The 9,509-nt window shown below is 35.6% G+C and overlaps 1 protein-coding gene across 1 annotated transcript; it reads right to left on the minus strand.

Moving 5' to 3' along the window:
* Positions 1-1,432: 1,432 nt before the first annotated feature.
* Positions 1,433-2,532, minus strand: LOC149249150 (putative leucine-rich repeat receptor-like serine/threonine-protein kinase At2g19230). Its single transcript, XM_089452133.1, has 5 exons — positions 2,257-2,532; positions 2,108-2,162; positions 1,883-1,951; positions 1,605-1,794; positions 1,433-1,505 (listed from the first exon to the last, which is right to left on the minus strand). The coding sequence occupies exons 1-5, from the start codon at positions 2,530-2,532 to the stop codon at positions 1,433-1,435; spliced, it is 663 nt and encodes a 220-aa protein (XP_089308259.1).
* Between the last annotated feature and the right edge of the window lie 6,977 nt (positions 2,533-9,509).

Here is a 9,509-nt window from a genome sequence, read left to right on the forward strand (position 1 = left end):
CCATCCTCCCGTAGGTTGGATAGCGGTAGTATGAGCCTCGCGCTCCCCCATAGAATGAATCTGGGCCGTCGAATCCATATTTGAAGATCTATTCTCGGGGGGGAGGGCGCTTGTTTAACTCCCAAGCAGGTAAACCCCCCCAAAATCTTTTGGGGGTGTCCGGGTGGAGATGGACGACGATCCACCCAAGAGATTCCCGAATTTTAACCAACGACACATGCCTGCATAAAAATTATCCTTCTGCCCTAGTTTTCTTTGTTGATAGGGATCTGATAAATGGCTCAACATTTTTAGAAATATGCAAAATCAATTATCAAAATGTGTGGAAGTATCATTTAAGAATTATCTACTATATGATTTAGAGTTATCATCCTTTAATAAATAATTAAAATGCTAAGATATGTCTCCCAACACTATAGTAGAGAGAGTTATATTTGAAGTTTAATATAATATTATAGATTCAAATGTTTTCTAGCAAACCTAAAAAATGATGGAACTCAACTAAAAATAAGTGTCATTTAAGTCAAAGTGCTCAAATAATGCATAAAATAACTAAGAATTTGATATACATAAATGGCATCCAAATATTATATAAATAAAATTATAGCGTAAAAAAGTGTATGTATATAAAATAATTTGAATTATGCCTTTTTTTAATGCTAAAAATATATATCTTATTGTTTTTTTTTTCAGTATAATTTTTCATCAATTTTAATTTAAATCTAACAATGATTTTTTGGGATTACAAGTTTAAGTTATGTACTCATATAGTATTCAAAAATACAATTTAAACAATGAAAAATTACACATTATATATAGAGAGATATTTTGATTCAATCTAGAGAAAGAAAAAAATAAAAGCTTGTATTTTAGCTTTTAACTACAAACAACATACATAATTCTTATACTTCTTAAAAATACTTCAAAACACTTAAATAAATTGTTTGAATATCTATAAAAACTAATTTCTTTGGAGATTATATATATAATTATAATATTTCAATATTGAAAAAAGTAATTTAAATTAAAAAAATCAATTAGTTCCTAATAAAAATAATAATAATAAGAGCTAAATGTATAACTTATTCAATTCTTATTATTAAATTAATCTATCTTATTTAAAAAATATTACTTATAATAAAAAGGAATCAATGTAAATCATAGATAAAATATTTAAATGTTCATGTTAAGTAAATGTGCCTCTATGTCGCTAATCTTCACATATGGTCCCAACTATACATGACGTTAACATAATATCTAATTTTGGTGAGTGACAATTGAAAATCGTAAATTATGTTGTTTGTTTAGATGATTTATCATAATCAAATTTCTTACCCATTCAATCAAGTTAACCTCCTCTTCACTTAGATTTGCATTTATGGGTGGTCTGCCACATATAATTTCAAACAACACCACCCCAAAACTATATACATCACACCACCCCAAAACTATATACATCACTCTTCGCAGTGAACATTTGAGTGCGGAAATAACTGCACAGCATCCTGAACAGAAAATAAGATTGCTCTGGCTTTCAATAATTAACCGAAATTGTACAATATGAAGAATATTGCACAGAAATAAGAGGGCATATGAATATATACTCTGGATCGAGGTATCCTATTGTTCCCTTTACGGCAGTGTTGGCATAAGAAGGCTCTCCATCCACTGAGATCCTTGACAGACCAAAATTGGCAACCTTTGCATTCATATTGGCATCTAAAAGGATATTGGTAGACTTAACATCCCTGTGAATTATCTTTGGAGTGCAACCCCGATGCAGGTATTCTAGTCCTTTCAACACAAAGAGGAGGTGGATCACATGAAAATTATGCTCAAAGCATTAAGATCGAAAGTTGCACTACTTTATTTAAAGACTTACCTTGCGCTGCATCTAAAGCTATTTTGAGCCTTGTTTTCCAATTTAGAGGGGAAAGCTCTGCGCTACGACCTGGAAAACAATTTCTTGGAATTAATATTAGTATATACACCAACTCAATCAAAGAATAACAATATTATTTAGTAACACATTTACCATAAAGGTGATCCCTTAAGGACCCTTCAGACATATACTCGTATATAAGCATAACCTATTTTGATTCATTACAGAATCCGAGTAGAGAAACCAAATTCTTATAATTGATTTTAGAAAGAAGATCAACCTGTTGATCAAGTGAAACCACTCAAATTTATTATATGCAGATTAATAATGTCAATATAATTAAAAATATTGTGATTTAAAAACCCTAGAATTACCTCATTCTGGAATTGGTGAAGTCCTTCTGTAGAGAACACGGAGAGCACTTTCACTGCTATATCTCTTCCTTCCAATTTACTAAAGAATATTGATCCAAAACCGCCTTGCCCAATCTTTTGAGTAAAGTTTTGTGTGGCTTCCATTATATCTCTTAACTTGAAGGCACGAGATTTTGTTGGATTTGGCCGCATAATTGTCAGGTTGTCTGCAATCCTTGCAAATTTATAGTATATCAAAGAAGTGCTTTCACAGGGTAAATTCACAGTGTGACTCATGTTAAAATATATCTGAACTTCAAGTTGCTTTCTAACCTTCGTTGAGATGTTGTTTAGTCTTGAATTTCCTCCAATAAACAGTTGTAACCACCATCACTGCTAAAGCTATTAAAGCTCCGCTTATGGTTATTTCGATTAAAAGCTTGTTCGCTTTTGCTAACAGACAAGTTTCGGGTCAAAAAAAAATTAAAGAAGAGTTACAAGTGATGTTATAATGTAAAAACAGGTGGAAAACAAATTGAAATTCAAGATCCGAAATTTGAATATCTTACGTAATTTATTGAATTTCCCAAACAAAAATATAATTTCTTTTGGAAACATCATTAAAAAAATTGCAAACTGAAACAACATTAATAAATGATTGTAAAACTGGTCATGTAAATTTATCGTAATTCTTTATATTCATTTCATGGCTCTATTGTTAGAATGATACAAATCCTTGATTGTCAAAAGAGGTGTACTGAAGATACAATTCACCTACATAACCGTTGATGGTAGCTGTTATAGCCCGTCTAACCATAAATAAAGAGCGAGGCCTTCTCCCGTAGATCCTACATTGTGCTTAGTTTTTTTTGGAGATTCCAAGTCTATAATTGAGTGGGTAAATATGAGAGGTTTCTTTTTCTCATTTTCCTTTCTCTGGAGCTTTGGAAATATAGAATTAGAGCCCTGATCCCTTAATTCTACAACTTAGCTATTTCACACATCTGCTATTGAAATATTAATTTGCAACTGCGGCATTTAATTCCACAAAACCGCTAGTATTTTCCCCGCACCACCTTTCACGTTGGCTGGTATTTCGTGGGGAGGCTCCGATCACACTGACCAACCGACGTGTGTCCACAGTACGGTTTCAAAACCACCAATCCCCCGGCCGGTAAATTTTGTTTGGTTCAACTGAACGATAACCGTTCGATTAAAGTGAAGGTTTGACACTGTTGATTGAAGTCAAAGATGCATACAGGCCTGAATAAGGAGTTGGCGTGAAAGTTTTTGTTTGACCGCCCATGTGAAGCAATTAATGTGATTTACGTTGGTTCGTAGATTGTAGGTGAAATGTTTCAATTTTAATGTTTTTTTTATGCACGGAAGTATGGCAAATTAAAAGAAAGGTATGGTCATTTTTTTGTTAAAAAAATATACGCAATGTAATATGCATAGAAGTGTGAAGAAGAAAACAGGGGTAATGCAGAATTATTTTTGTGGAGAATGAAAACCCAATTCACACAGCAGCGTGAGGGTAATGTTTTTTTTATGTAATGTATGCAGTGTAATATGCAGAGGGTAAATGGGCATTGTAAAGCAAATGTGCTCCAGCATATGTATTGAAGAAATTTTTTTACTAGTAGTGAATGTAATTTTCTGAAGTTAAAGATTGTTTTTACAGCAGTAAATGTAAAAGAAATTTTTACACAGTAGTGTAAAATTTCTAAAAGAGACAGAGTAATTTTTTTTAAGTTCTTGGTGAATCCCTCTGTTAAGAGGATGAAGTTTGTATCAGGAAGTTTATTAATGAATATAAAGTTTTTATGTGTGTGAAAAACTCTGAGCTTCTCCAGCAATCTATTTTAAGCTTCCCTGTGTTAAAGATCTTGTGGCAAAAAACAGAGTATTATTCTCTGTTCAGTGATTTTGTTTTGGAATTTACCAGAAAATTCCCAACAGTGGTATCAGAGCTTGTCCAGGCTCTTTGAAGGTGTCAAAGAAACTGAAGGAGGGTTCCTTTTGTTGCAGCAGCTTCTCCAGCAGAGTGAAGTCTCAGGCAATTTCTCAAAGTTTTTTTGTGTTGCTGTTGAAGACACTCAGTGATTTTAAATACACAGTCAAATATTTGAAGCATAGCTGAGAGTGCAAGGAATGGCTGGCTCCAGCATTAGCATGGGTATCTTTAATACTCAGCTCCCACAGTTTAATGGGAAAAGCTATGACTATTGGGCAATAACCATGAGAGCCCTGTTTGCCTCACAAGACTTATGGGAACTTGTTGAATATGGGTTTGAAGAAATAGGAGATGAAGATGAGTTTAATAGATTAACTCAGGTAGGGAAAGATCTTTTGAAGAGAAATAAGAAGAAGGATTCAAAAGCCCTCATATTTTTGTATCAAGCAGTGCATGAGAGTGTGTTTCCAAGGATAGCAGCAGCCAAAACATCCAAAGAAGCATGGTAAATTCTCAAGACAGCCTATCATGGCATGGAGAAAGTGAAGACAACAAAACTACAGTAGCTGAGGAGAGATTTTGAGAATCTATGCATGAAGGAGTCAGACAATATTGACTCATTCTTCACACATGTGATTGGTCTGGTCACACAAATAAGATCTCATGGAGAAATTCTTGAAGAAAGGAGGATTGTGGAGAAACTGTTGAGGGTCCTACCCTCAAACTTCGATGTGATTGTCACCACCATAGAAGAGACAAAGGATCTCACAAATGTTTCAGTTGATGAACTTCATGCATCACTGATAACACATGAACAGAGATTGAGTAGAAATGAAAATTCATCTCTAGAGCAAGCCTTCAAGACCTAGATGTCCTTTGGAAGAGGAAGAGGTCAAGGCAGAGGAAACAAGAGAGGAAAAGGTGGAAGCCAAAACAGAGGTGGAAGGAACAGTCCAGCAAATGCTCAAGGAAGAGGCAGCAATCCAAATCAAAACCAAGGTAGCAGTCAACAAAGTGGACAACATCATGCTCAAGGACAAAGGTATGAAAAATCCAATGTCCAATGTTATTATTGTAAAAAATATGGGCATTATGCAAATGAATGTAGGAAGAAGCAGCATGATATGAATAATAGATCTCGTGCAAATATCACTAGAGAAAATATGAGCCAAGATAATTTACTGTTAGCTTGTAATATGGCTGAAACAAAGAGTGATGATATATGGTTTCTTGACTCCGGTTGCAGTAACCATATGACAGGAAACATAGCCTTGTTTTCCAATTTAGATCAGAGTGTGAAATCACAGGTCACACTTGGGACTGATAGTAAAATTTCTATTATGGGAAAAGGAGAAGTAAAAATATTTATAAAGAAAGGTGAAAAGAAAACCGTAGCAGATGTCTATTATGTTCTTGGAATGAAGTGTAACCTATTAAGTATTGGACAGTTTGTTCAAAAGGGGTACAATGTTTTCTTTGTGAATGATGTATGCACCATCATGGCTAGAGCACCCAGCAAACGATGTATTGCTAAAGTGAAGATAACGAGGAATAGGATGTTCCCTCTCAGAATAAAGGCAGATTTGAAAAACAAAGAAGTAATTGCAGCAGTTACCCAAGAGGCTTTCCAAAGCGTACCAAAGGATGAAAATTGGTTGTGGCACTTGAGATTTGGACATCTCAACTTTGGAGGTCTTAACTTGTTGAGTAGAAAAGGAATGGTAAGAGGATTACCATTGATAGAGAAACCGGACAGCCTTTGTGAAAGTTGTATCTTGGGGAAACAACACAGAGAAAGTTTTCCATCAGGGAAAAGCATAAGGGCAAAGGCACCCTTAGAAATTGTCCACTCAGACTTATGTGGACTGATGCAAACTCCATCACTAGCAGGCAGCCAATATTTTCTAACATTCATTGATGATTTTACAAGAAAGACTTGGGTTTATTTCCTGAAGAACAAAAGTGAAGTGTTTGAAAAATTTCGAAATTTCAAAGCACTTGTGGAAAACCAAAGTGGGCTGCATATCAAAGTTCTAAGAACTGATAGAGGAGGTGAGTATATCTCCAAGGAATTTTTACGTTTTTGTAGAGAAAATGGAATTCATAAGCAATTTATAGCTAGGTACACCCTGCAGCAAAATGGAGTTGCCGAAAGGAAGAACAGGACAATCATGGACATGGCAAGGAGTATATTAAAGGCAAAGCATTTGCCAAATGATTATTGGGCTGAAGTTGTACACTGTGCAGTATATATTTTGAATAGGTGTCCTACAAAAGCAGTCATGAACAGAGTGCCAGAAGAATCATGGAGTGGGAGAAAGCAAGGAGTCACCCACATGAAAGTTTTTGGATGTGTGGCTTATGCACACATTCCAGATCAGCTAAGGAAGAAGTTGGACAGTAAAGGGGAGAAATGTATTTTCATTGGATACAGTGAGGAATCCAAAGCTTACAGGTTGTATATCCCATCCACCAAGAAGTTTTTTGTGAGCAGAGATGTTCAGTTCATTGAGGAGGAAGCTTGGGATGGAAGCATAGAGAAAACAGTGAATGTTAAAAACTGTTTGTCTCATGATGAAGATGATGAGGAGATGGCTGAAATACATCCCCAAACAGCAGCGCCAACACAAGGACAGCAAGAGACACCCTTGAGGAGAAATGAAAGTGCTTCTACAAGCACACCACAAGGAGGAAATTCAAGTGCTTCTTCAAGCACTTGTACACCAAATGAAAGAGGTAAGAAGTTTAGAAATTTAAGTGACATTTATGATGAAGGTATGAATTCTTTGTTTGCTTTATATTGTCATGTTGATGACCATATTCATTTCGAAGATGCTATTAATGATAAGAAATGGATATAAGCTATGGATGAGGAGATTAATGCCATAGAAAGAAACAAGACATGGGATTTGGTTGAACTACCAAAAGGAAAAGAAGTCATTGGAGTCAAATGGGTCTACAAGACCAAGAGTAATGCTGAAGGCAAGATAGAAAGACACAAGGCAAGGCTGGTTGTCAAAGGATATAAGCAGCAGCATGGGAGAGACTATGAGGAAACTTTTGCACCGGTTGCTAGAATGGAAACAGTGAGAGCAGTGCTATCCATAGCAGCACAAAACAAGTGGAAAGTTTACCAAATGGACGTGAAGTCAGCATTCCTAAATGGAGTGTTAATGGAAGAGGTTTACATTGAACAACCTCTAAGCTATGAAAAGAAAGGCCAAGAGTACAAAGTGTGCAGATTGAAGAAAGCTCTTTATGTGCTGAAGCAAGCACCAAGAGCATGGTACAGTAGGATAGATTCCTATCTACTAGAAAATGGATTTGAAAAGTGTGAGGGAGAACCCACCCTCTACATCAAAGAAAAAGATGGTAAAATTGTAATTGTTGTGTTGTATGTTGATGATGTTATCTTTACAGGTAATGATGAATATCTCAATGAAAACTTCAAAACAGTCATGAAAGAGGAATTTGAAATGACTGATATGGGTTTGCTGAGATACTTCTTAGGAATAGAAGTAGATCAAAGTGAAAATGGGATTTTTATCTCACAGGCAAAATATGTTAATGAAGTATTGGAAAGATTTAACATGCAGGATAGCAAGTCATCAATCACTCCCACAGTGATGGGATTAAAACTCAGCAAAGAGGACAGCAGCAAGGATTTTGATCCTAGTTTGTATAAGAGCATAGTTGGCAGCCTCATGTATTTAACTGCAACTAGGCCGGATATAATGTTTGCTGTTAGTTTAATTTCCAAATTCATGGAGAGGCCAAAAGGATTCTGAGGTATGTTAAAGGTACTAAACGGTTTGGCATTTTATATACTACTTCAGAATGTTCAGATTTAATTGGATACACTGATAGTGATTGGGCTGGAAGTGTAGATGATCGGAAAAGCACATCCGGTTATGTTTTTCACATGGGCTCAGGAGCCATTTCATGGGCTTCTAAAAAACAGCCTATTGTAGCATTATCTACAGCAGAAGCAGAATATGTGGCAGCGACTGCAGCAGCATGTCAAGCAGTTTGGATGAGAAGGATGTTAAGGAGCTTATGCCAAGAGCAAGTAAAAGGAACTGTGATTTTTTGTGACAATAGCTCAGCTATTTCATTATCCAAGAATGCTGTGTTTCACAAGAGAATGAAACATATTGACACAAAGTTTCACTACATCATGGAATTGGTGAACAATGGAGAAATTATTTTAAAACATTGCAGGACTCAAGAGCAGGTTGCAGACATTCTGACCAAGCCATTGGACCAGAGAAGTTTTGAATTTTTAAGGAAATGTCTGGGTATGAATGATAACCCAGCAGTTGAAATTAAAGGTGATTGTTGAAATATTAATTTGCAACTGCCGCATTTAATTCCACAAAACCGCCGGTATTTTCCCCGCACCACCTTTCACGCTGGCTGGTATTTTCTGGGGAGGCTCCTATCACACCTACCAACCGATGTGTGTCCACAGTACGGTTTCAAAACCACCAATCCCCCAGCCGGTAAATTTCGTTTGGTTCAACTGAGCGATAACCGTTCGATTAAAGTGAAGGCTTGACACCGTTGATTGAAGTCAAAGATGCATACAGGCCTGAATAAGGAGTTGGCGTGAAAGTTTTTGTTTGACCGCCCACGTGAAGCAATTAATGTGTTTTACGTTGGTTCATAGATTGTAGGTGAAATGTTTCAATTTTAATGTTTTTTTTATGCACGGAAGTATGGCAAATTAAAAGAAAGGTATGGTCATTTTTTTGTTAAAAAAATATACTCAATGTAATATGCATAGAAGTGTGAAGAAGAAAACAGGGGTAGCGCAGAATCATTTTTGTGGAGAATGAAAACCCAATTCACACAGCAGCGTGAGGGTAATGTTTTTTTTATGTAATGTATGCAGTGTAATATGCAGAGGGTAAATGGGCATTGTAATGCAAATGCGCTCCAGCATATGTATTGAAGAAATTTTTTTACAGCAGTGAATGTAATTTTCTGAAGTTAAAGATTGTTTTTACAGCAGTAAATGTAAAAGAAATTTTTACACACAGTAGTGTAAAATTTCTAAAAGAGACAGAGTAATTTTTTTTAAGTTCTTGGTGAATCCCTTTGTTAAGAGGATGAAGTTTGTATCAGGCAGTTTATTAATGAATATAAAGTTTTTATGTGTGTGAAAAACTCTGAGCTTCTCCAGCAATCTATTTTAAGCTTCCCTGTGTTAAAGATCTTGTGACAAAAACAGAGTATTACTCTCTGTTCAGTGATTTTGTTTTGGAATTTACCAGAAAATTCCCAACAGTGGTATCAGAGCTTGTCCAGGCTCTTT

This window comes from Pinus tabuliformis, chromosome 7 (genome assembly GCF_031772625.1).
Source record: "Pinus tabuliformis cultivar Carrire ecotype Pingquan chromosome 7, CPIR1, whole genome shotgun sequence".
NCBI lineage: Eukaryota > Viridiplantae > Streptophyta > Pinopsida > Pinales > Pinaceae > Pinus > Pinus tabuliformis.